The sequence below is a fragment of the Cotesia glomerata genome, linkage group LG5 (genome assembly GCF_020080835.1).
Source record: "Cotesia glomerata isolate CgM1 linkage group LG5, MPM_Cglom_v2.3, whole genome shotgun sequence".
NCBI lineage: Eukaryota > Metazoa > Arthropoda > Insecta > Hymenoptera > Braconidae > Cotesia > Cotesia glomerata.
This window is the reverse complement of record NC_058162.1, coordinates 5,720,763-5,748,432: the sequence shown is the minus strand read 5'-3', so window position 1 is coordinate 5,748,432 and position 27,670 is coordinate 5,720,763. Positions and strand designations below refer to the sequence as shown.

The window sequence follows — 27,670 nt, the reverse complement described above, 5'->3', positions numbered from 1 at the left end:
TTAGTTTTTTTTCCTTCTTTATAAGTAAAAACTAACATCATTTATACAACTTTGGAGGAATGTTGTGATGGCGTAGCACCAACTTTTTTTTTTTATTTTAATTTTTTTTTTATATAAATTGATTAATCAAAAACCGCAATGGCACTTTACAAATTAAATAATGTGTCTATTACTTTATTTATATATATTTATATGTATTTATATATATTTATTTATATATATATAGAATTTATATTTCTTTTTTTTTCAATATCTTTATTTTTAAAAATTTTTTCTTTATTTATTTATTAATCTTTTAATTGAAAAAATTTACCCAATAACGTAGCAACAATAACAACGTGGATCGACATGATTTAATATTCATTTAGTTCATCCACTTACGGCAGTTTGGTGCTCCACATGCGCAAGCAATTTTATGTTGGTCGTCTTCAATATCAAATTTATAATCATATGCCAACTGGAATTAAAAAAAAAAATTATTTTAATAATTAAAGAAAAAAAAAATTCATTAATAATAATAATAATAATAATAATAATGAATAAAAATAGAAAATTACCTCTTCACCACGTGAAATTCTTCTTTTAGCAAAAATAATTATTCTAAGATCACGTTCAACTTCAACGATTTCAGCAATACAATTGGGATTACACGAGTGATTGATATAACGTGCCAATCCACCACACAGGGTTGCATCAACAACTCGTTCTTCATCCAAACGAAACATGTAAATTCCTCGATTCTAAATTAATAAAAAAAAAAAAAAAATTAAATTAATATTTTACTACCATCTATATTATTAAGAAAATAAGAAAAATTTTGTATCCAGGATAGTCATATGATAAAATCGTTTTTTTTTTAGAGAAATTTAGTGTCATTGTAAAGTCTTGACTTGAATTTGTACCTTTTCAAGGTTTCGTATAATTCTCACCGATAATCAATTTATTACGATAAGTATTTAGGCTGTATTCTAAAATGTTCTATTTCTAGATACATAATTAAGAAATGACTTTGTATCTTGTGAACTATTGACATTTTTAAAGATATAAGCTCATCCCGATGTTACACTCGTCAAGACCTTTCATTTAAGTACCCACATCATTTTTTCATATATTTATATATATTATATATATATAATATTATAATATAATATATTATATATATGTATATATGAAAAATATATCAAAATGCATGTGGGTACTCAAATGAAAGCTCTTGATAAGTGTAACATCGGGATGAGCTTATATCTTTAAAAACGCCAATAGTTAAAAAATTACAGTGCAATTTAACGTAATTAAGAAATAACCTTGTATCTTGTGAACGATTGACATTTTTAAAGATATAAGCTCATCTTGATGTTACACTTATCGAGACCTTTCATTTGAGTAGCCACATGGCATTTTTTCATATATTTTATATATTTATATTTTTCACAAATACCATATATATAAAATATATGAAAAATGCAATGTGGGTACTCAAATGAAAGATCTCGATGAGTGTAACATTGTGATGAGCTTATATCTTTAAAAATAACAATAATTAAGAAATGACGTCGTATCTTGTCAATTACTGATATTTTTAAAGATATAAGCTCACCCCGACATTACACTCATCGAGACCTTCCGCATTTGAGTACCCACGTCAATTTTTCATATATTTATATATATTATATATATGTATATATGAAAATGCATGTGGGTACTCAAATGAAAGCTCTTAATGAGTATAACATCGGGATGAGCTTATATCTTTAAAAACGTCAATATTTAAGTAAGTACAGTGGAATTCAACAAAAGTCATCATTTAATAAAAGAAAATTCCATTTATTTACAGTTCACAAGTTACGGGAGTCATATAGTGTCTGCAAGATTGCTAGTATAAATTACTCAAATAAATGAAAATAAAATTTGAAACTTACCCTATCTTCATATTGTTTTTCTCTTGTTTCAGCCAATTCAGTCCTAATAATCTCTCCGATATATTCAATAACCATCTGATGTTTCTCCAAATCTCTAGCAGCATAAAGCCCCAGCCCCTGGATCTTACTTCTCGCTAAATAAACATTATTTCTCCAGTCTTGTTTCATTTTTTTGTACTGTGAGCTCTTAGAGTGAACAAACTGTTTCGAGTAAGGACAAGTTGTTTCGCCGGCGACAGTATTTGTTGGTGAGAAGGTTGCCCTTGCGGTGGAGCCAGTCCTCTGGGTGTGTGGTCTCTTCCAAGGCAGTTGGTTCCTCAATCTCGGCTCAGTCCTGGCACTTCCACTGGGATTCACCGCCAGAGGTAGCTCCAACAAAGGGTTCCTTCCATACTTGAAATTATAATCAGTCAGGGTGTCAACTCCAGGTAAATTCTCCAAGACTCTGACGATAGCCGGCTCTGTCAGGCCAAAGAGGTCTTCTCCGGAGACATACAGTGGGAACAATTTGATGCTGTTGGTGGATTCTCTTAATTTAGAAAGTGGTTCTAAAATGTGTTCCCAAGCTGCTCTTGGAGTTTTACCGACATACTCGCTGTCTTCGTGAGAGGACTCCTGGACAAGAATCCGAAATTCTGGGAGTCCGTCTTTGTCGTGAATAGAACAGACGTATCGACACCGCTTGTTAGGTTGACGCATACTCCAATAAAACCTGACAATTTTATAGCCCACGGGATAAATATAATGCGGAGTGTGAAAATTCGGGAGTTGATGAGGTAAAAGTTGTCCGACGTTCAAAAAAATTAAACTACCGACTCGTAAAAGGTGATTGCGCTCGGTGTGATGCATTACTGCGGCAACTTGTCGATTTTCATCCCGATTAACGTAAACCCGTCGGTAGACTGACAAAGTTGTTAATTCGTTGTCTTTTTCATTTTTCTGAACATGCTGGGAACAAAAAGTACTTTTATTTTTGTAAAAAACGCAACCAGCCTTTTCAGCGCAACCCAAATGGTAGACATTGGTGCAACGCATCTTGAAACACTTTACAGTAGCTCCGGGTTTCTCGCATACGATGCAATTCATTGCGAGACTATGTTGTAAAGCAGTGTCCAAATTCATCAGAGCCCCGTTTACTGTCTCATAAACATCCTCAGACCAGAGCGCGCAGTTCAAGTGGACCCACTTGTCTACGTCAAAATTCAAGAGCCGCGCAGGACCATCAGCAGCGCCGTCTCCTTGATTTTGACAAAACATACAACGTCTACTGTCCTCGTTCTTCGCAGGGTTCACTGTCACAGCCATCCGGAACAGCAGGTCGGTTATGTCTTTGTCTGAAGGCTTTTTGTATTTTTTCGTCGGCTGGAGGACACCCATACTCCAAACCTTGTATTTTGTACCCCGAAGCAGTTTTAAGGGTGGTTCAAACTCGAGGTCAGTTGGAAGATCTGCGGGATGTTTCTTTGGTCGCTTGTCGACAAGTTCTTGCTTTATGTGGTCATGAAGGTCTAGGTCCTCTTTCTCGGTTTTTATTTTAATGACATTGCAAATGTCCATCGGCTCCATGTTAATTTCCGCTAAATTTAGCATTTGTTTTTCTATTAGTTTTTTCTCTTCAAGTTTTTTCTTTAAAGCACTGTCAAGTAACTTGGAGTCGGTTTTTTGACCCAGATGATCAACAATTGTCGCAGCCTGAAATTTAATTTTTATTTTTAATAAAAGAAAATTATTTTTTATTATTAAGAAAAAAAATGATACTGAAATTAATAGTCATCTTTCAATTTTTTCGATTATTATAAAAAAATTTTAATTTAAAAATTCCATATTTAAGGTAAAAGCCCCTACTATGAATTCCGGAAAAAATTTTGAAGTTATGAAAAATTTATATTGTTTTATTAAAATTATTATAAAATAAAAATTATAATAATAATCATAGTATTTTTTTTTATGTAACAAAAAATCGAGCGATCATTTTTGGGGTGTTTGTTTTTCAGGAAAAATGTAGAGGTGAATATTATAATTCTTATTTTATAATAATTTTAATGAAATAATATGAATTTTCCATAACTCTAAAATTTTTTTTCGGGTTTATTTTTTCCGATTACCCCCTATATTGACAGGCCCCCTACTATTGATACCCTATTTAATTTTATTATTTCATTTTTAAAATCTATTACAATTGTTGATATTTCATATCAATCTTACATATTTTCAAAACTAAAAAATAGTAAAATTTAATTCCAAGATATAAAATATTTAGCGCAAAAAAATTTCATTTTTTCAAGTAGACCAAAACTGCTTATACATTCGTAATTTCTTAACAATATTGTTAAGAAAGACATTATTTTCAAATCCAGATTTCTCAATGTTTTTTTTTTTTTATGTAATTTCTTTGCTTAAAATTATTTTAGATTATTTATAGCCAAAATAACCATATAATCATTTATTTATATTTTATCGAATTAAAATAAATTTAAAAATAGCGGATGTCAATGATGAGGACACAAAAATTAACTTGCGTCAACTAATGACATAGGCCATAACGTAAGGTAACTAATCCCCTCAACATACATATCAACGTATTAATGTTTACATACTGTCATGTGATTCTATAAGAATCAAAGTATTTGAGACTAGAAAAAAATGCTAAAAAAAACCTGGTAAGAAATATAGAAAAGCTAGGTCTTCAACGAATTTTAAAATAATAAAAATTATTGATAGTTTTGCATTAGTTAGTAAAAATGATTATTGTTAATATAAATTTAACTGTAGTAAACAACTTGTCAATAATAGGGTCAATGGTATGTCAATAATCGGCTTTTTGAATTTTTTGCGCTGTCAATAATACATACATTCGTTGTTGGTTTTAAGTTGATATAATAATTATTAAATGTATTGCTATTAAAGTTAATTAATTAAATTATATAAGTAAAAACAATGGTTAAGATGTCCTATAAAAAAAAAGTTTACAATATTGATTTGAAACATAATAAAAAAAATTCAAATTTTCATGATCACTCTTATAGTGTCAATAATGGGGGCTTTTACCTTAGAATTTTGATTTCCGATGTCTCTCTAATATTAAAGTCGAAGCCGCAAATCAAATTAAATTAATGTAGCAATTCAATATTATAACAAACTCCCTACTGATATGAAAACTATAGATTGTAATAAAAAATTGTTAAAAAAGAAGTTAAGTTACTGGATAAGAAACCTTAATGGTTAATATGCTTAAAAAATGTAATGGAAAATGCGAGTATTTGATTGGATATTTCTTTTTCTGATTTTGTATTTCTTTCTCTAAAAATTTATTACTTTTTGTACTTATTATCTCTTTGCATTGTATTATCGACACAAATTTTGTACAAAAGTCTATGTATTATAAAACTGTTATTTTTTTTACTGGTTCTATACACAGGTGTTTTTACACCTCGATAGAATTCCTTACCAGATAAATAAATAAATAAATAAAAATGCTAAATATTATATTTCTATTATAACTTTTACTTATTATTATAAGCTTAATAATTTTTCCCATTATTATTACCATCATCACTAATTTACGACTTCTCTCTTGTATGCATATCTACTTTAATCACTATATAAAGCCGATTGGCGTTAATTTACTAAATAAATAATTAAATAAACTTTAAAAGAATTACAAATAAAGATTAAAAAAAAAATTGTCAGATGTCTGGTAATTTTAGTATTATTAAAAAAAAATATAAACTTACTTTTCCTTGAGTAGTGATAGGTGTACGATGTATCAGAGCAAATTGCATATAACAACTAACAGAACAGAAGCATAGTTCATCACCAGGTTCAGCTTCATCTTTACTTAAAAATGGTAATTCAGATACTTTTTTACGAATAAGACTATTTAAAATAACAACATCACAATGACGGCAAAATTTAGCCGCACCATTGAGTATACTCTGAATATCAACAGGAGCTCCTTCTTTACCATCCTTGCCCTTAGTTCGATAGAGCCCTAATTTTTGACTTGGTGGTGTCGTGGTACGTTCAACGACTTGGTACCCATTGGGCGGTGATATATTTAATATATTTGCAAGATCTTTCAAAACTCCCATAATATCATCAGCTGCTTGACTATTGAGTGTCAGCGTTACTGTAACATTGCTGTTTTCTCGTAAGGCCACTGGTGGTGATTTACCGATTCGTGTGATTCCGAGATTTTCTTTATCCTGCTTAGCAGTGTCTTTTATAACAGCAGCAGCGGCAGCAGCTACTGTCACTGCGGGTGTAGTTGTCACTGAGGTATTAATAGCCGTTGTTGTTGCTCTTACTGCTGCTAGTTCCGCTGCCATTGTTGCTGGAGTCTTTAATCTGATGGGAATTGGCGAAATTATTGGAATAACAGGTGAAACGCGTTTCAGCCAGTCAGATTCTTCGTCAGAGTTGTCGTCAATCAATCTCAACCCCGGAAAATTATGAACAAATTCGGGAATCACACACTCAGGAGATGAAGAACTTACAATAGTGTCGGGAGTGTCCACATCACGGGTCAATGACAAACAATCTTTTTTATCACTCGCGTCCTCTAATTTAAGAGGTGGAAATTCTTGATCGTAAAATCCACGCTGAGTTGAAACTGGCTGAGGAGGTGGTAATGGCTCTAATTCACCAAACGGCTGGGTGTTGTAGTGATCTGATACCCCAGGAAGCCTCGCGGCACCGTAAACTCCCAGTAAATCTCCAGTTCGAGGGTTGTAGTCTTTTTGAGTGCAAAGTTTCGACAAGTCACCGGAACCGTAAATGGGACAAACACCGTAGTTTCGTCCGAGATAGGGCTCTAGAACAGGTATTGCTTGCAATTGTCGCAATTGAATCATTAAATTTTCAATAAATGTATCATAGTCTTCGTCTAGACGAGAGACTTTTCGGGATCGTTTCTTTTGCGGAGGTGTTGATGCATCTTTTCCTTGACTCTGGCGACGTTTTTGCTGATACTGACGTCTTTTTAATTTTCTAAGATCTGAAAAATTATTTTGTTTTATTATTATCGTCAAATAATTATCGCTATATAATTTTATCAGAAAAATAAAGGATTATTCTGAGCAATAATTTTAATTTTAGTTAATATTTTGAGTTAAAAAAATATTAAAAAGAATAATTACCGGTCTTATCGTCAATGGAACCATCCATAAGCTCCTCTTTGGCAGTAAGAAAGTCTTTGGTATCAGATAATTGTGGTGTAATGTTGCCAGACAATACTTCATCAAGAATTTCTTTTTTAACTTCCACTAAAGGCACTGTGTGTTGCGTAATTGCACCCTGTGGTAGATGAACTTGATGACTCAAGTTTTGGGTCATCGTCTGAGGCACTGTTGGTTGTATTTGTTGATGAGTTAGCTTTTGTTGCTGTTGCTGTTGCTGTTGTTGTTGTTGTTGTTGCAACTGCTGCTGTTGTTGAGGTTGTTGTGATTGTTGTTGCAACTGCTGCTGTGGTGGTGGTTGCTGTTGTGGAGGTTGAGGTTGCGGTTGTTGTAGCTGTTGCTGCTGCGGTTGTATTTGTTGTTGTTGCTGCATAAGTTGTGATTGTTGAATAGTAACAGGTACAGATTTTTGGGCAGAAATAAGTGTCGGCGTAGTAGACAATGGCGTTTGTGGTGGTGTAGTAGCAACTGGTGTAGAAGGCTGAGATGATTGTTGAATATTACTGGGCACTTGTGGTGTAGCAGCTTGAACTGTCTTCGGGGGAGCTGCTAATGTCATTGCTGGCTTGCTTAAAGTCGAAACAAGTTTTGTAAAAGACGTCGGTACTTGCGTAATCCGTATCTGAGACTGATTTTGGCCGGTAATCACCGACGAGGATGACGACTGTGAAGACGACGAAGATGACGATGACTCGCTCATAGAGGAGGGTTTTAACGGAGAAGATTGACTTGTAACTTCCTGGTGGGTAATCAATCCAGGCTCTAGTTTAATCTGACTCGGTTTTACGGGAATCGCTGCCGTTACAGTTGAAGATGTCAGAGTGACAGCGCTTGATAAGCTAGTAGTCAATTTTCCCAAGGTATTTAATTGAATATGTTTGGTATCAACAGTTCCTCTTGGAGACAACGATTGTACAGCCGTTGGAGTGGTTACTCTTGGAGTAGGTGGATCTTCTTTTATGGGCGGGCTCGGGGTCTTTTGAGGCAAGGACGTTTGCTGGGACACAAACGACGTTTCACGTGTCAATAATTGTTTGGTAAGCGGTTTTATTGTTGGAGTTTTATGTACGAGCTGTGGTAGCAAACCAGAGGACACTGTTGAAACAACAGGCCGAGCTAATTGTGCTTCTAGAGATGGAGCAGTTGGCATGGTTGTCGTTGAAGAGGTATTAGCCACCAAACTGGTGGTAGCACATCTGGTATTTTGTAGCAATTGTTTTAACAATACATTTGAATCTTCAATTCGATGATTTTGCTTGGGCATTTCAGAATCATGAGTCTTAATCTCATCGTCTTTTGCCGTTGACGTGGGAACATTTTCAGCCTCGTTGGTTTTATCAATCGGCAGAATTTCTGTTGACTTGTATAAATTCGACGATCCTGATGTTAACTGTGAGTGTAATAATGTTGTTTGAGACAACGTTGACTGGAGAATTGAAGTGGTGACATTTATCGTCGCAGAGCTTGTCAGTGGAGTAGTTTTGGTCGTAGTTGTAGAAGCCACGGTGTTAACTCGCGACGGAGACGAGCTTACCTGTAAAATAGCTTGAAGATTCTGGTTACGTTGAACCGACGGCGTAGGCAATACAGAGCTCAATAAATTGCTCGTTTGCGTCAGGATAGTATTAGCACGATGACCAGCTATCGAAGGTTTCACTGTCGGAGTTACTGATAACATGGCATTCAACATCGCGTTTGATGTTATTGATATTCCGGAATTAGTTGACCGTACTGTTGTAACTACCGGTAAATTGATCGATTGAGATTGAATTGTGCTTGTTAATATCTTAGTAAATTCCGAAGCTGTAGTTTTTCCCAAAGATAAAACACTGTTGTCTTTAAGTTGGAGAGCAAATGTTGTTGTAGTGTCTGCTGATGATTTAACGCTCATTGACGCTGGACTTGTCACAGTTTGGAGTCGAAAACTCAAGCTCGTTTGAGGATTAAGAGAGTTTGAAACAGTTGATGGAGAAGAGACCCCCAATTTACTATTTGACATCGCTGAAGACACCATTGTCACAATAGCAGCTTGAGCTGTTGTGTAATTTTGTGATGAATGGTTGCTTTGAATAGAAGACAGCAAGGAACGAAGTTGGTGAGATGCTGTCGCCATGTTCGACGTCAATTCCGTGGGTTTGGACAGCGGAGACAAATGAGGTACAGTTGTTGTTGACGCTGCTGTTGTTGTTATTGCTATTGCTGTTGTTATTGCTATTGTTGGTGCTGTTGTTACTACTGTTGCTGTTTTCGTTGCTGCTGCTGCTGCTGTTGTTGTTGTTGTTGTTGTTGTTGTTGTTGTTGTTGTTGTTGTTGTTGCTGCTGCTGCTGCTGTTGCTGTTGTTGTTGTTGTTGTTGCTGCTGCTGCTGCTGCTGCTGTTGATTTTGGTAAAGTGTTTACAGTTGATTGAATTGGAGCAGAAATTTGAGTTGAAACTGAAGTTGGAATTGAAGCTGAAGTCACAGATGTAATTGGAGTTGTTTTAGTAACTGGGACATCCAGAGACTTGGGTGGTTGTTTAGTCTTTTCTTCTGGCTCCTGTTCGTCTTGGATAGGTTGATCAAAATCCATCAGTGAGTCTTGCAAAATATTGTACGGCAATGTGTCCAAAGGCATTGGCATTTGATAAATCATGCTCGTGGACTTGCGTTGATCTTCCAAAATATTTGTATTCGCCATTTCCGGTTTAGATGATATTATATTATGAAGCATATCTAAAATAACGTCTGAAGATTCTTCAACTTCGTTATTGTCCGTGAATTTATCAACAGAACTTTTTTCATGCAAAACACTTGGTTCTTTAGCCTGATCTGTATCTTGAAATTTATTTTCCTTGCGTTCATTAATAACCAACTCGGAATCATTTTCTAGAATATTTACCAGAGACATTTCATCAGCGACTGGTGACATTCGTTTGAACGATGAAATATCTGGTTTATTATCACAAATTATTTTTTTACTATCACTGGTATTTTCATCAGGATTATGAATTGCTTCCAACATGCTCTCCAATTCATCTGTCGTGTTAAGAGGATCACTTTTTTTTTCTTCTGTTGTAGCTTCTACAGGTGAAGAAGACGAAGATGACAACAATGATTCATTGCTATTACTATTACTCACAGAATTCAATAAATTATCATTTTTTTCTTTAGATTTTTCATTAATATTAACCATTTTTTTATCTTCAACTTTATTTTTAATTAAATTATTTTTCGGAGCTTCACTGGATTTTGTTTTCATTAATGTAACGGCAGTTGATGGGACAACAGTCAATTTAGAACTAACCTCATTTTCAATAGAAACTGGAAAAAGAGATACATTTTCATTGGCGACACTGAAACATATTTCTGACCGGTCTTTATTATCAGTAAGTTGTGCCAAAATTTTCGACGCCACTGAATCAGGCTCAACAGTATCAATAGAATTTATTTTGGTCTTTAAATTAGTATTAGTATTAGTATTACCACTACCACTACTACAACTAGTTAAAGTATTTGTAATAATGGGACTCGTACTAGAATTAGAAATTTCTAAAGATTGGCTATTTGATTCACTCGTTACTTTAATATCAGCAACATTACTAATCACAGAAGGCAATACTTGGTTTTGATTATCACTCAAATTAATAACTTGTTTTGTGCTAGCGACAGTGGTTACCGAATTAATAGTACTTGTTGCTGCTACTGTCGTAATTGATGTTGTCATTGTTGTAATTGTTGTTGTAACTAATTTAGACATAGTTTTGGTAGTTTTACAAACAGTATTACTTTCAAGTATCACATCTGAAGTCGAAGAATTTTCTATTTTTGTTTTATCACCAGCATCAACTTGATCCTTGTCATTAATCGGATCAGAAACAGAATTAGGAACAGAAACAGGTGACATTTTTTCCGTCAAATCAAAAGATTTTTTATCATTTAAATGATCAGAATTACTCTCAGATTTATTGGGTTGCTCTGGTTGTTGCAAGACTTCAAAAGTACTGTCAATTTTTTCAGTCTCTTCCTCACACTCTTTGTTCAAATGATCTTCCGGAGATTTAGTGGTAGGATCAATTATCACGACTTCAGAAGCACTAATTTCTCCAAGGGTCATTATATCATCAGGATTGTCTATAAAAGGCGAAGCGACAGGAGATGGATCAACAGCCATGTCTTCCTGATCCGGAGATTCAGGAGTATCAGTGACTGTAACGAGTCTCTTCCCGGTCTGCAAAGTGCGCATGATATCCAAACGTAGGGTTTTTTTGTTTCTGTTGGAAGGTACGAGCTCATCATCGCTGAGAATAGAATCGTCGTTTTGAGAAGGGTCTATTTGGAGAATCTGAACGAGCTCATGGTTTTGATTGGTGTTGTTCACCAAAGCATGGCTGAGAATGTCATTGCTGTCATTGGAAAGATCTACAGGCTCGAATAGAAAAAAAGACTCTTGCATTTCGTCCGGATCAACAGGACCCAGTGAGACGTCAACCAGTTCTTCAATAACAGTATCATCACTGTCTCTCTGAGCTGTGGAGCTTAGAGTAACCTCTTCATTGACAATTGTTTTATCATCATCGTAATCGGTGGTGTCCGGCATAGTTTCTAATTTATCTGGACTTCCGATAGCGAGAGAAGATGATACTGATTTTTCAACAGCGAGACTTGAAGTGGTATTTGTTTTAGTTTCTGTTGTTGGGGGAGTTTGTGGCGGAGTATGAGAATCATCGTCAAAATCATTATAATCAGCATGCACCAGGCTATTTATCTTCGACTGAGAAATTCCTGTTTTTCTATGAACTACACTAGAAGTATTTGGTTTGTCTTCATTCAAATTGGAGGTCGCTGCTGTAATCCTAGGCTCTACTGTTTTTCCTTTACTACACTCGGGCTTTGTCGACCACATAGGCGAGCCTCCTCTTAAACCAGGTTTAAAATATCCATACCGTCCAAAAATAGATTTTATGGGAATTGGAGTTAAAGGATGATGTGGGTTTCCTCCTCCGCGATTTTGATTTTGATTTAAATCTGATTGATTTGATTGCTCTTGATTTATTTGTTGGATTTGCTGCTGCTGTTGATCATTATTAACATGTCCTGAATTTTGTACATTGTAAGTGTAAGTATGTGGAGTGCGAGGAGTTCCAGGATTTTCTACGCTCTGAGGACGATCGGGCATAGCGGGACTGTTCCCACTGGACTGTCGTCGTTGCATTTGCATCGGTGATGGTACCATAGGACTTCGTGGCATAGGTGAGCTTGGAGTTTGTGGCGGTGGTGGAGGATGATGCTGATTATTGAGCTGGTGTTGAAGCATCGGTGAAGTTGACGGATGACTTCTGGCCATTGGACTAGGTGGCTGGTATTGTGAGACCATCGGTGAAGGTGGCTGTGGATGAATTCTTGACCCCATAGGACTAGGAGGCTGAGAATTTTGACTCAATTGCTGCTGCAACATTGGTGAGCCCATTGTTTGTGGAATCATTGGGCTACGAGGCATAGGCGAACTTGGAGGCTGTCCGTAATTTTGTTGAATTTGTTGGTGAAGTTGAGGACTAGGTGAATTCGCTGGCTGAGACATCATCGGAGAACTCGGGGGTTTTTGCATTAATTGATTTTGTTGTTGCTGCTGTTGTTGTTGAATTTGTTGCTGCTGAATTTGCTGTTGTTGAGTCTGCTGCTGCTGCTGCTGCTGCTGCTGTTGTTGTTGTTGTTGTTGTTGTTGTTGCTGCTGCTGCTGTTGTTGCTGTTGTTGCATTTGCAAAAATTGTTGCCTCTGTTGTTGTTGTTGCTGCTGCTGTTGTTGTTGTTGAGCTAATTGCTGCTGTTGCTGCAAAATCTGTTGGCGCTGTGCAAGTTGCAAATTACGTTGATTGATAGTGTTCTGAGTCTCCTGATTAATAGTACCTACTTCATGCTGTTGTTGAATCATCTGTTGTCGTTGCAACATTTGTTGGTGTTGGTGTTGAGTCAACATTGGCTGTTGCGTTGGCTGAGGACTTCCCAAAGGTGAGCGTTGATTATAAATAATACCTCCTTGCATTTGCATACGTGGTCGTTGTCCAATATCACTCACTGCTGAAGGCCTGACGAATCTTTGATGTGTATTTTGCAATCTTATTCCCTGTTCGTTGATTATTTGTTGATTTTGTCGAACTTCTTGTGGAAAAGCTCCGGGACTAGTGGTAAGCCGTCCACTTATCACAGCACGATGTTGGGGAGAAGTCATGCGAGGTGTTGGACCACACAAACCTGGAGAAGGCATTGCACCAGGACTGAAAGGACTCTCTTCGTTTTGCGAATGTGGAGTTCCTATTCGAGGTGATTGCTGCATATTGTGAGGAGAAATTGTTCCTGGATTTTGCTGCTGTTGAGTACCAGGGCTGTGCTGTAACAGCGGTGGGTTTGGACTGTGTTGAATTATGGTAACCGGTGAATGTTGAATCATACTGGGTACGCTGCCGGGTCCAGGACTGTGAGAAACTAGACCAGCTGGACTGTGCATCGGAGAAGAGTGCTGGGACGGTGACATCAATGGTGAACACGGTTCACTTGTTTGAGGTTGAGTTTGTCTTTGCTGTTGTTTACTTTTGTACTCTTGCGCTAACATACCATGTTGACGAACTTGTTTTCTGCTTGCATCCAGCTGTTTTTGTAAGATTGACTGTTCACTGGAAATTCGCTGCAGCTCAGCTGCATCAATTTCAGTCAACTCATTCCCGGATTTACGCAATTGTCGTTGTCTGCTGTTTAATGCTTTACGAGACTTCCGTAATTTTTGTACTTCGGTTTCATAGTATTTTTGTTGCTGCAGTAAAATTTGTTGCTGGTTATGAAGCCAAAGTTCATACTGGAGTTGTACCTGACGATCTTGCTCACTTGATATTACTTCTGGTGGAGCTGGTGGTGCTGGCAATTGAGGTATATTAAACGTCGCTACTCTCGCTGTAATCAAAATTATTTTTATTATTACAATAATTTTTATTTTGATATTAAATACTTGTAAGTACGTAATAATTATTATTTATTATTATTATTACTGATTAAAAGGTAGTTTGGTAGCCAAATGACTTAAATTTGACCCCATATTTTTTTATATTTATTCGAAAGATTATGATTAAATACATCTATAGAAAAAAAAATCAGATTTTTTAACCACATTGTTTATGAGATATAATTAATTAAAATTAGGCAAAAATACACGAGCTCTAATGAGTGTCCTTGTTCAATAATTCCGGAAATTAAGGGCTTGTAAAAAATTGGCAAACTTGACCTCACAAAAAAACTTTCCAATAAATAGAACGATGTTTCATTCATATTCTATCAAAATTTTATAACGATTTACCACATAGTTTTAATTTAATTAATTTTTTAATATTATAAATTGGTTTCTATATTTGTTGTTTGTCGGAGACATTACTCCTCTATATTTATCAGGGGAAAAATGGCGACTTCTAGGTGCGTGGCAAATTTGAAATTGAAATATAATGATAAAGTTTTTTTGCATTAAAATAAATTGTTATTAAACATTCACTAAAAGTTCATGTAAATTATAGCAGAGTTAACATATTGAAGTGATACTTGCAAATTTAAACAATAAATGAACACCGTGAGCAACTGTTTTAAGTACCGACCTTACATAATTTATAACAGTTGTTATTGTTTTATGACAGCCCAGTACTTGTCAGTTGATATTTTAATAATTATATAATTATAATTATTTAACCATAATTATAAATTGAATTTAGACGATTAAATTCTGATTAGAAATAGCGAGAATGATAAAATAATTTTATATTTTATGCTATTTTTCAAGTGATTACTTGCAAAAAAGAAAAAAAATACACCTATTAATTTGACCTTGGATTGCGACTACCAAATTACCTTAATATAATTTTTAATATAAAATAATAAAAATAAAAATAACAAACCTTCAGGAGGTGTTTGAGTTGCAATTGGTTGTCTAGGCTGTATAATTTTACCAGAGTCAGTAGCTTGAGGCCAAGGAGTACCAGGAGTTGATGGCGGTCTCGGCTTACATGGTGGTCTGATAATAGGACCACTGGTTGCTGAGCCACTGACAACAATTCCTTGAGGCGGCGAACCCAGAGCAGAAGACCCCAAAACATCAGCTCTTAGTCTTTCAAACTCACTATCACTCAATAATGCGCCTGTTGTTGGTGTGCTGTCAACTTGCTGCTGGGCTTGTTGCTGTTGCTGTTGTTGTTGCTGCTGTTGTTTTTCTTGCTCCCGCTTTTCCTGCTCCAATAGATCCTCCAACAGCAACGGTTGCTCCTGTGAACATGACTGCTGACAGTTAAAGTCAGTTAAACCTAAATAACTAATTTTTATTTAAGAAAAAAAAAATTTCTTATTCATTTTTAAAATTTTAACACACATTTAACTTCAAAATTTAACACATCATGCACACATTTTTTGCTGCAGCCAGAATCTAACGCTTTTATATTTAATATTAGAATAAAAACTTTTTTTTTTACTTATAATAAATTATATAATGTTAGTATATGAATTAATGATAATATATAATTTTATTTTTATAAATAAATATAGAAAAATAAATGAAAATAGAGGAATGATCGATGGTTATTAGATTGGTTTAAAATTTAAGTGCCCCAAGACTTGCTCACCTGGAGAAGCAAGGGTCTTCGATGTGGATGCGGCGTTATTGAAGGAGGAGTTGCACCCGTGTGAACAATTGGGGCCATCGGTGGACCCGGAACAACACCAGGCACTTGGTGCCCAATATGAACTGGGGCTCGCGGCGGCATAACACCCCGTCCACCTGGGCACAGCCCCATCTAAACATGCACCAACACCAATGCAATTGCAACACACCCAGGCCAAAACACCATTTTATATTTTACCAGCCATTACTTTTGCAATAATAATAATAATGACAATGATAATAACAGTGTATTTTAACAAAAATCAACAATCTTATTATTATTATTATTATTATTTAAAATTCGCTCGAATACAATCTTTTGGCTGATTTTATTTTAAAAATATTATTTATGAGATATTTAATAAATTTAATTAATTAATAAGAAAATAAAATATCACATGCTTTTTCATTAATAAATTCTGTTAAACTCATACCAACACCAGAAAATTTTTATTACAACAATAATACATTCACAATTAAATATTTTAATTTATTTTATTGAATCAAACAATTTGCCGTGAAAAAAAAAATATATAAACATTTTTGTGAATTAATTACTGTTATAATTATGGATATGAACCGAATAGTTTATTATTATAATAACTATTTTAATGTAATTAAATCAATTGAAAAATTGTCTTATTATTTTGTGTTATCGCGAATTAAATTTCCGTGAAATTGATACATGAGTTATAATATAAAATCAAATTTATACACGGAAAGAACAATATAACACTGGATATCATCCCAGATTATATTGAGTGAAAAAAAGATTTAGATAGTAGCTAGTATAATCCAGATTACAATGAGTATTATCTAGATTACAATGAGTATAATCCAGATTACAATTAATATAAACCAGATATCACGCAGTATAATCTGGATTTTTCACGACTCGTGATGCGAAGCATAAGAGAGGGCTTTACGATCGAAAATTTTTTTTTACCCTATTTCGGCAACTATTTTTATTATTATAGTCTTGTTAGTTCACGGAATCAAGATATTTTGCATAGTATCGTCCAGATAATTTAATGGAGATTAATTTGACATTTTTTAAAAATTGATTTAAGGTAAAAGACCCAGTTATTAACACTGGCCTAGTTATTGACACTTGCAATTTTAATTTTAATTAAAAAAAAAAAACAAATCAATTCTTATAAATTAAGAAATATAGTTTTTAAATTATAAATTTTAAGAAAATTGGGTGTTTGAGGACATTTAATATTTTTAATTAGAATAAAATTGCAAGTGTCAAACAACTAGGCCAGTGTCAATAACTGAGTCTTTTATCTTAGTGCAATAAAAACGGAAAAAAAAAACATCAAAATAGGTTAAAAAATTTTCCTGTCCGTCATGTATGAAACTCTGAAAACACTGTAACTTGCGAAAAAATGCATTAATTGAGTTAAATATCTTTTTTTCACATTTTTTATTTTATTAATATTTCATAATTAAATGAGCATTATGAGTCGTGCACTTTTGGATTTTCCAAATTTTTTTTTTAGCTACTATCTGAAAGTTTTTTTCACCACAGATATCACTGAGTATAATCTGGGATGATATCCAGTGTCATCTTGTTCTTTTCGTATAAGTAGTATCAATTTCAACGGTCAAAATATTTTTCCTTATTTATTAAAATGATTACTAACCTGTACAGGCCCTGGATAAGGAGGCGGTGGTCCAGGATACGGCGGTGGAGGTGGCGGTGGCGGTGCCAAGGGCATACGAGGACCAATCATGTGTCCCACGGAAACAACTCGTCCGGGTATGCCTTGAACTCCAGCAACTCTTATTCCTAATCTTTGTGGTTGCTGTTGAGGTTGTGGCTGCTGTTGTTGCTGCTGAGGCTGCTGTTGTGATTGTTGTTGTTGTTGCTGCTGCAACTGCTGTTGTTGCTGCTGTTGAGGTGATTGTTGTTGTTGTTGTTGTTGTTGTTGTGGTTGCTGTTGTTGCTGTTGAGGTTGTTTCTGTTGTGGCTGCTGAGACTGTTGCTGTTGGACTAAAAAATAAAATACAACTTTTAGATGTATGTTTAAAAAAAAAGTTTATAAAAATAATCAAAAATAATTACGTTGCATATGCGATTGAAGAATTCGTTGAGGATGTCCGGGAAAAGTTGATGGATAACTTATCGTAACAGTGTTACTTGATGTAACAACTCCAATGACACCTTCGGCAGATAGTAACCGTGTTCCCGGAGGCATAGGACGACCCATAGCAGCGGCTTGTTGAACTTGTTGATGCATCTGTTGCTGAACAGCCATCGCTTGCGCATGATTTGGCGCTATTATTGTTCCGGGTTGCTGCTGCTGTTGCTGGATGATCGAACCTTGGGGCTGGGATGCCGCAGAAATCGGCATAGTCGCTGCTGTAGCAGCAGGAGTGACATTGGGAACCATCGTCGGTTCAACGGGTGTCGATACGCCTGTATTAGATGACTCGTTAGCAATATCTGAATGTGCTGTTGCATTTACTGTTAAAACTTCAGATTTTTGTTCTTCCTCTTTTTCTTTCTTCTGTTTTTCTTCCTTAGTCTCTACTTCAACTTGCTCTAAATCCATATCAAGAATATTTGTCTTTTCTCCACCTGTTATATTACCCAATTCGGGATCTGCATACTCGAGAATATTAAAATCTGCTCCCATTTCAGCTGTTGAAAAATTATTAATATTATTATGAATTTTTAAAAATTAATTTAAAATATTAAGGTAGTTTGGTAGTCGCAATGCAAGGTCAAATTAATAGATATTTCTTTTCTTCTTTGCAAGTAATCACTCGAAAAATAGCATAAAATATAAAATTATTTTTATCCTTCTCGTAATTTCTAATCAGAATTTAATTGTCTAAATTCAATTCATAATTATGGTTAAATAATTATAATTATATAATTATTAAAATATCAACTGACAAGTACTGGGCTGTCATAAAACAATAACAACTGTTATAAATTATGTAAGGTCGGTACTTAAAACAGTTGCTCACGGTGTTCATTTATTGTTTAAATTTGCAAGTATCACTTCAATATGTTAACTCTGCTATAATTTACATGAACTTTTAGTGAATGTTTAATAACAATTTATTTTAATGCAAAAAAACTTTATCATTATATTTCAATTTCAAATTTGCCACGCACCTAGAAGTCGCCATTTTTCCCCTGATAAATATAGAGGAGTAATGTCTCCGACAAACAACAAATATAGAAACCAATTTATAATATTAAAAAATTAATTAAATTAAAACTATGTGGTAAATCGTTATAAAATTTTGATAGAATATGAATGAAACATCGTTCTATCTATTGGAAAGTTTTATTGTGAGGTCAAGTTTGCCATATTTTTTGCCTAATTTTAATTAATTATATCTCATAAACAATATGGTTAAAAAATCTGATTTTTTTTCTATAGATGTATTTAATCATAATCTTTCGAATAAATATAAAAAAATATGGGGTCAAGTTTAAGTGATTTGGCTACCAAACTACCTTAATATAAAAAATAAAGTTTACCTAGAAGCTCATCATCATCATCAGCCAAGTCCCCTAATATTGCACCAACGCCCTCGACCTCTACCATAGGAGCTCCTTCTTGTTCGAGTTTTTCCAGTTCTGCAGTGACGTTATCAGGAATTTCCGATGCCTCAGACGACGTACCAGTGTTGTCATTGACAGTCGTTTGCATTAAACCTGGTCGGGATATCGTTTGAGCGTTCATCATTCTTACACTAGCGCTCATATCCTGTCCAGTTCTTATTACACGCTGTACCATGTTTTGCTGATTGTGTACATGACTGGGATCGGGAAATCGTGGCTGTCCTGGTTGTTGTTGCTGTTGCTGAGGTGAGGGTTGCTGTGAAGGTTGAGACTGTTGAAGAATATCATACTGCTCTTGTGGATTTCTAGGAGCTGTCATTCGCTGTTGAAGTACTTGTTGTTGCTGCTGCTGAGGTGGCGCTTGAAAATGTTGTTGAGGAATTCCACCAGGCACTTGTGGTCGCTGTAGAAGCATTCTTGTACGTGGATCTATACTTTGTAATCTAGCATCTGTTTTTAATAAATAAATTTTTATAATTAATTTTTATTAATAAAAAAAAAGACGCCATTCGGCCACACTCGAAATGGAAGGTAGATTTCATAGAATGTATTATGATTTTGTCTCAATAACTTTCGTTTGACATGGAATGAAATTTATTTTAACATACATAAGTAGGTTGTATTACACATTGCCTGAAAATGGTTCAATTGAACTCTTAATTTCGATAAAATAACTAATAATTGTCAAAAAGTTGACGTTATATACGTCAAATTAGAACTAATTTTGTAAGTTTTCACATGAATTTATAAAAAATCAGCTATCTTTTTGCTATTAAAAGTTATACATAAATGAAGTCACCGAAAACGTAATTTTTACTATTTTGAAGAGCTACAATTTCTGAACTAATCGAAGGATTTCGCTCATTTTAAGGCTCATGCAAGCTAATTGTCTAAGGAATTTGTACACTAAATTTCATTAGGATCTGTTGAGAATTCTCGACAGAATAACATTCATAAGTCAGTTGTACCACACATTGCCTGAAAATGGTTCAATAGAACTCTTAACTTGGATAAAATAACTATAAATGGTCAAAATGTCAATGTTATATACGTCAAATTAAACGTAATTTCATGAACTTTCACATGAATGCATAAAAAATTAGCCATCTTTTTTCAATCAAAAGTTATACATCAATAAACTCACCAAAAACGTGATTTTCACTATTTTGAAAATTTTGAAGAGCTGCCGTTTCTAAACTTATTGATGGATTTAGCTCATCTTTGAGCTCATTCAAGGTTATTATCCAAAGAATATGTGTAACAAATTTCATCTAGATCCGTCAAGAACTGTAGACAAAATCGCGGCAACATCCCGCGTTATATTACATGTATATATCTATATGAGTGATTCTCTGTAAGGATGTTTTTTGCTGTCCCAGGCATTTTTTTTATTAGAAAAATTGTTATTTTGTTACTAAAAAAAATTTATTACGAAAGTAAAAAAACATTTCTATTTAGAGCATTGAAAATTAAAATGAAATAAATTTTGGTTTTTTTGCTCTAAATTCGTAAACCACCGAAATATCAGTCCCCTGGGCTGTCCCATTCCCAAAATTAAAACTTTTAGATTAAATTTTAAGTTATTCGTCAATAATATATAATTTGGTCCATATTGTTTATAAACTTAATTAGTTAACTAACAATCTTCTTCAATAAAAAGTACCGAAAGTTAATTTGTTTCATTAAATTCATTAAACCAAAGTTTGTCCCAGGCATTTTAAGATCAGTCTCCTGCCAGAAGTTTAAAGCCAAAAAAAAAATCCAGCGTGTTATTTTACCCTTTGTAAGGTTTATAAGGATTTAACTAGCCTTGAGTTAATAACAATAGGGCTGTTAGCGCTTTATCGCCATTTTATTTAGTGTCAAAGCACCGTTTGTGCTGGAAATATGTGTCTGGGCCACTTCAAAACTCAGTCCCCTGGCAGCTATTTTTATCTATAATTTATTTATAAAATTGGTTCCATAAGTCTTAATATTATTTTAATTAATGTAAATATTCATTGAGAACTCGAAAAGTTGAATGCATTGAAATAATTGGCTTGATTTTTCTCAATTTGATAAAAAAAAAAAACAGTCCTCTGTCATGTTATATGGCAAAAGATACACAAATATCGAAAAAGCAAAAATTAATTCGGCTGTTTATTTATTATGATTAAGCTGATAGTTTTGTAGCCTTTGTTAATTTTTTTTCTAATAAAATCAAAAATTATTTGGTCGGACAATTTTGTACAGATTTAAGACGTCCTTACAGAGAATCACCCATATACATACATATATAAATTTTTTAACTAACGTTATTTTTTAGCTTTACACGACTAGTTAAGAGATATTACGACAAAATTCCGAGTAAATTCCGACATGAGGACCAATGCAAAAGATTGATTTCTATGAAATCTACCTAAAAATAAATAAATAAATAATGATAAACTTACCAGGAGTATTTCTTATAAATACATTTAATTGAATAGGCATTCGCGGCCTAATACCCGGAGGTAAAGGATGCCTAAAAGTACCCTCAACATTATTAGCAGGCTGTGCATGCTGAGGAATTTGTACATGAGTAGGTTCAAATTGTTGCTGTTGTTGTTGTTGCTGCTGTTGCTGTTGCTGCTGATGCTGTTGTTGCTGTTGCTGCTGTACATCAGCAGCAGCTGGATTTGTATCTGGAGTCCAGGTGTTTCCAGGCATGCCATCAGTTTTTTTACGAAATTGAGACCGCTGGAGTAAGTCCCTCAGCTGCTGATTAACCTCAGACTGTTGGTTGAAAACTTCGGAGGTGGGCAGGACTACCTCTTGCTGACGCAGTTCAGGCCGTGGTGAGGGATAACTCGGCGCCGGGGAAGGTGTAGGAGGTTGATTGCTATAAGGATCGGGAGTACGTGATGGAGCATACACGTGGGTGGAAGAACGGGGAGTAGGGGGATTAAAGAGGGCACGCGGGGTGCCTGGAGACTGGGAAAATACGTCGTTGCGAGGCGATGTCGCATAAGTAGGAGTACCTGGCATAAGCGGACGAGGTGTCTGGTTGCCTGCTGAAGTAAATGCTTCTGCTGGATTCTCAAATCGTTGGAAATGTTCGGGCCCTCCTGCTGAAACTGCAACGTGACTTGACGCTGGAGATTGTGGGTAGTCGTGGGGTGACTGCGGTGCTTGAGGGGAAAATGGTGACGGAGGCTGCGGGAAATTTGTCGCCAACCCTGGACGTACTGCTACCGAAACTGGACGCGCTGATGGGACACACTGTTGGTTTGGTAATCTCGGCATCACTTGATGTGGACTCTGAGGTGCGCTGCCACGAATAACTTTCATCGGTGGGGTGGCAAATGTCGCTCGAGACCCCGGTGATGGAGACGCCATTGGTCCAAGATGATTTACGTCCTTTAAATAAATATTTTATTATTATTATCTATATTATTAAGAAAATAATCAAAATTTTGAGGCAAGTGTATTTATATGATAAAATGGGTTTTTATGGTTAAATTTGGTATCATTAGAAAGGTCTTGACCTGAAGTTGTGCCTTTTCAAGGTTTCATATCATTATCACCGATAGTCAATTTAGTATGATAAGTATTTAGGCTGCATTCGAAAATGCTTTATCTCTGGATACATAATTAAGAAACGACCTTGTATCTTGTGAAATATTGACATTTTTAAAGATATAAGCCCACCTCGATGTTACACTCATCGAGACCTTTCATTTGACTACCCACATCAATTTTTCATATGTTTATATATTATATATATATATATGTATGTATATATGAAAAATATATCAAAATGCATGTGGGTACTCAAATGAAAGCTCTTGATGAGTGTAACATCGAGATGAGCTTATATTTTTAAAAACGTCAATAGTTAAAAAAGTACAGTGCAATTTAACAAAAGTCATTATTTAATAAAGAAAAATTTTATTTATTTATAGTTAACAAGTCCCGGTAGTCACATAGTGACTGCAAGGTTGCTAGTTATTATTATTATTATTATTATTATTATTATTATTATTATTGTTATTATTATTATTATTATTATCAATTGGTGAGGATTATTTTTGATTGTTAAAAAAAATTTAATTGTTTAATTATAAATATTAAATATAGTTTTATATAAATTATAATTACCTGAGCAGTTGATACTTGTAATTGCGTTGTCAATCCTGTATTATTGTCTGTATTTAGTTGAACTCCATCATCGCTAATTTGTCGCTGTACTCTTGCCATTGCTGGAAAAATAAATAAATAAATTTATAATTATTTTTATAAATTAATTTAAATATAATAATATATTAAAAATACCGGTTAAACGTTGATCATGAATAACTTGCTGTTGAAGTTGATGCTGCTGCTGTCTATATTGTTGCAATTGCTTCCAAGCACGTTCTTGTTCGGCCTCTTTAGTTGTACGATCTCGATTAGCAAGTCGATCTTGCTCCTGTTAAAAATATTGAAATTAAAAACCAAATATTTAAAATTATCCTGTAATTATTGCACCTCTTTAATAACAACTATTATTGTTTTGAGGAACAATAATACAGTTTTATTATAAATATCTGTGATTAATATATGAAGGCGTCGATTACAATCAGCCAAAATTATATGTATATATACACCAACAACCTGAGCATTCACAAGTTTAAATAAAAGAAAATAACAATATCTAATGATAGATACAACGTTGTGTTATTTAATTTATCGTTTGATTAAATAAATTCTTACATACGTTTTGATAAAATAGTTTTAGAAATTATTTTTCCATGTGCATTTTGTACGACAGAAAGTATCCAGTCACCGTTCATAATTAGATAATAAGTTGTAATAATAATAATGATAATAATAATAATAAATTATAAAATAATTGAAACACCCAACACATACACGCTTACATTCAAATTTTTTTATGTACAAACAATGGTCTACTGTTTTTTTTTTTTTTTTTGGCCTGTAATTATACAATACGTGCAAAATTGTGTAATTAATTATCGAATAAAAAGTGATTTTTCAAATATAAAGTCGTAGACAGTAATTTTAAGCAACTAATAGTCTAATAGAGTAGAATAAAATTAATAAAACCAAAGCGTAGGTTATCTATCGACGTTCATATTGACAATTAAATACAATTCTACTTTTACCCAATCAACGAAAATACAGTAAGCAAAAATAATTATTAGTAATTGTTTGGAAAATAAAAGAAAAAAAAAAAAAAAGGTACTGGGTAACGGCAATGGATATTTTGAAATAGTAAGGAATTTTTAGGAGTGGATTGTGCTAAGGGGTATCATCATGCCACATTTTTAATATTTATACACGTTGTCATTCACGGGGGAAAAATATCTATTTAATGAAAATAAAACAAAAAAAATAACTAAAAAATCTAACATATATCGAATGGACCTGTGAGATGCAATTTAACTCCATCATTCCAAATGAAGAAATTTTATACTTTTTGTTTTTTCTCTTTTAAATAAAATACTAATGAAAAACTAAGAGCAAAAATATTTTCCAAGCGATTACATTTTTTTAAATAATTACAAACAATTATTGTTTGTTAAAAATTGTAACTTGAAATAAAAAATCAAATTTTTAAAAATATGAGATTAATCGCTTGTAATTTTTTTCTCTTTACAGAACATTGACAAAAAAGATTTGATACTGAAAATTGAATACTAAAATGAAACAAATATAAAAAAATCGTATTTAAGTATAAAAAAACTAAAAAATCGATTTGATATACAAATATATGAATAAATAATATATAAATATACATATATTTGTACTGTACAAGACAAGACACTATAGGCGCATTGTAGGCTCACCATGACCGGGGTCTGTACAGGTACAGTGTGAATAATTGCAGTGGGTGGCGGATCGTAGTGCTCCTGGCTGAGGGAAGGGAGGGTGCGCATTATTTCAGACGGGGTGAGTACTCTAATCTGATGATCTACCGAGGATAATTGTCGAACAGTGCCAGCCACCACGATTGCACCTGCAGTTCCACTGGGGGACTGAGAAACAACAACACTTGGACTATTAACAATAGTAGTAATATTATTGCTATTAGTAATGTTGCTGTTGTTACTACTACCACCACTACTACTACTATTATTATTGTTGTTATTATTATTACTACTATTATTATTAATAGTAGTAGTAGTATGAGCTGTAGACACCGGGCGTAGTTGTTGCTGGTGCAAATTCGCTGAAGAAAGTTGTCCCTCGGTGATGATCGTATTGCAGAAAGAGACAGCCGGTGTCGTGCAAATAGTAGCCGTGGTGGCAGGCGACTGTGGCAAACATTTTGCTGAAGAGTTATTGGACTCTTGGTGCGATAAATTGCTAATATAATTATTAATTGAATTGACAGAGCTGGGTCGTGGTGATGAGGAAGAGCTGGTTGAGGTGGGGGATGGACTGGGTGAGGTAGATGTTAGCTGTCTTGACATCGGGCCCTGTCCCTGTACCGCACACACCTCCGCTAGATGACCAACTACCACAGCAGTGGATGTACTTGATCCTGATACTGCTGTGGATGTTGACGATGTTGCTACGATGATTCCACCCGTGACGTTTGTTGACAAAACTGAGGAAGGTCCGGCTGATATAACTCCTACTGACACTGATGATGATGTTGATGGCTTGTCTTGCTGGGAGTTGTCATGATTTATTACAGATGACAAAAGACCTATTTGGTTCTGACCAGTACCCATTGGTACTACTGGAGACACTTGCCCAGCAGCCATCGTTGTGGTGACGGGTTTGGTGGTGTTGGTGTTGGTGGGTGAGCTTGTTGCAGTGACTGGGATCGTGCTTGGTATCTGTCGGTTCAACGGGTGCCACACGTTCACACACTTTTGTATTTTAGATTTTTTTTTTTTTTTTTTTTTTTAAACATTAGACATAACTAATTTAACTTAGATTTCTTAAGAAAACTTTTTTTTTTCCATTATTTATTCATCAATGGCTTTGTTATCGACTATCTCTGTCTTTATTTTTATATTTTTAAATAAATGTTAAAGTTACAAGGTAAGTTAGATACTGCAAGGGATGACAGAGGATTAGGCTAACAGGCTCAATGCTTATGGCAAATAACAATTGTCTAGTGGTCCAAATATGTCAATAATGGGGACACACAAATCGTCTACTAGTAACTGGTAAATTGAATTTAAATAAAAAAATTTTGCTTTGTAAATTTAAATATTTATATTATTGTTAGTAAATAATTGAATAAGGCCGGATTCTAATTAAATTATATCTATAATGATAATTGATTTTTTTTGTGATCAAACTATGCATATATGTATATATATTTATTGTAACGTTAATTAAAATACCAGTTACTAATGACGACTAATACTAGACGTAACACAAAAAAAATTAATGGAAAAACAAAATAATTTTATATTCGAGCTGTTAGTTCAACTCAGGGATTAGCACAAGAAAACTTTTAAAAATTATTAAACGTTATCAACTAAAAACGCAGGTTTGTAAAAAAAAAAAATTGAGATTTTCATGTATGAAATTGAATAAATTATTAAATGAATGATTAAAAAATTGAGTTATTGAACCTGTATGATAGTCTAAATATTTGCATATGTTAAGAAATTGACTCACCTGTTGCGTTTTTCTCATACGATTAGTCGCTCTGTTGTCACGAGCTTGTGACAAGTAAGGCTGTCTTGTTTCATTTGGCAAAGATCGCCATTTTTTCAGTATTTGTTTCAACCGTTCATTCCAAACTGTTAAAAACAAATTATTATTACAGTAAAATACAACAGATTGTGGTAAAAATAATTAAATAAATAATAACCTGGAAATTCAATTTTCCAATCTGGATGATTGAGATTTGCATAAAGTATAGCTGAGCTTGTAGCATTGGGACCCAGTAATTCATCTTTTTCAAGCTTTTGACTGTTATTACGCTGATTGTTAGAGATAGACGTGTTTATTGAACAACTGGGACCTTCTTCTTCAGGATTGACCCATGGGCTAGGTGGCTCAGAAAATGCTGGACTAAATTGAGGGCTACTGTAAAATAAATATTAGTTTAATAATTTTTCTTTAACTGAATAATAAAATTCATAAAATTTTAATATTATATTTTTAACATACTTGCTGTATTCAGAGTGATAAGGTGATGGTGGTGGAAAACTCAACGGTGAATTTAAGGTAGTTTGTCCAACAGTTGGGAGTGATACAGGTGGTACTTGAGGTCTTGCAAGTGGTAAACCAGTTTGCATACCTGTAAAACATGAATAAAATTAAGTAAAGATAATAACTAAGAAAGAACGAAAAAAAAAATCATCAATCTAATGAAATGAAAAATAAACAA

General features: G+C 34.1%; 1 protein-coding gene across 1 annotated transcript in view; it reads right to left on the bottom strand.

Moving 5' to 3' along the window:
- Positions 1 to 223: 223 nt before the first annotated feature.
- LOC123264872 (histone-lysine N-methyltransferase 2C-like) overlaps positions 224 to 27,670 on the bottom strand; it is a 32,562-nt gene continuing 5,115 nt past the window's right edge. Inside the window, exons 6-23 of the mRNA XM_044728397.1 lie at positions 27,451 to 27,580; positions 27,149 to 27,366; positions 26,953 to 27,077; positions 25,158 to 26,156; positions 23,641 to 23,776; positions 23,467 to 23,567; positions 21,780 to 22,725; positions 19,264 to 19,797; positions 17,830 to 18,408; positions 17,408 to 17,757; positions 15,721 to 15,891; positions 15,004 to 15,379; positions 12,807 to 14,017; positions 7,058 to 12,686; positions 5,654 to 6,915; positions 1,920 to 3,611; positions 558 to 740; positions 224 to 457 (exon numbers count right to left, since the gene is read on the bottom strand). Coding sequence (XP_044584332.1) covers positions 365 to 457; positions 558 to 740; positions 1,920 to 3,611; positions 5,654 to 6,915; positions 7,058 to 12,686; positions 12,807 to 14,017; positions 15,004 to 15,379; positions 15,721 to 15,891; positions 17,408 to 17,757; positions 17,830 to 18,408; positions 19,264 to 19,797; positions 21,780 to 22,725; positions 23,467 to 23,567; positions 23,641 to 23,776; positions 25,158 to 26,156; positions 26,953 to 27,077; positions 27,149 to 27,366; positions 27,451 to 27,580 — 14,735 coding nt within the window. The 3' untranslated portion in view covers positions 224 to 364. The remainder of the gene's footprint in view (positions 458 to 557; positions 741 to 1,919; positions 3,612 to 5,653; positions 6,916 to 7,057; positions 12,687 to 12,806; positions 14,018 to 15,003; positions 15,380 to 15,720; positions 15,892 to 17,407; positions 17,758 to 17,829; positions 18,409 to 19,263; positions 19,798 to 21,779; positions 22,726 to 23,466; positions 23,568 to 23,640; positions 23,777 to 25,157; positions 26,157 to 26,952; positions 27,078 to 27,148; positions 27,367 to 27,450; positions 27,581 to 27,670) is intronic.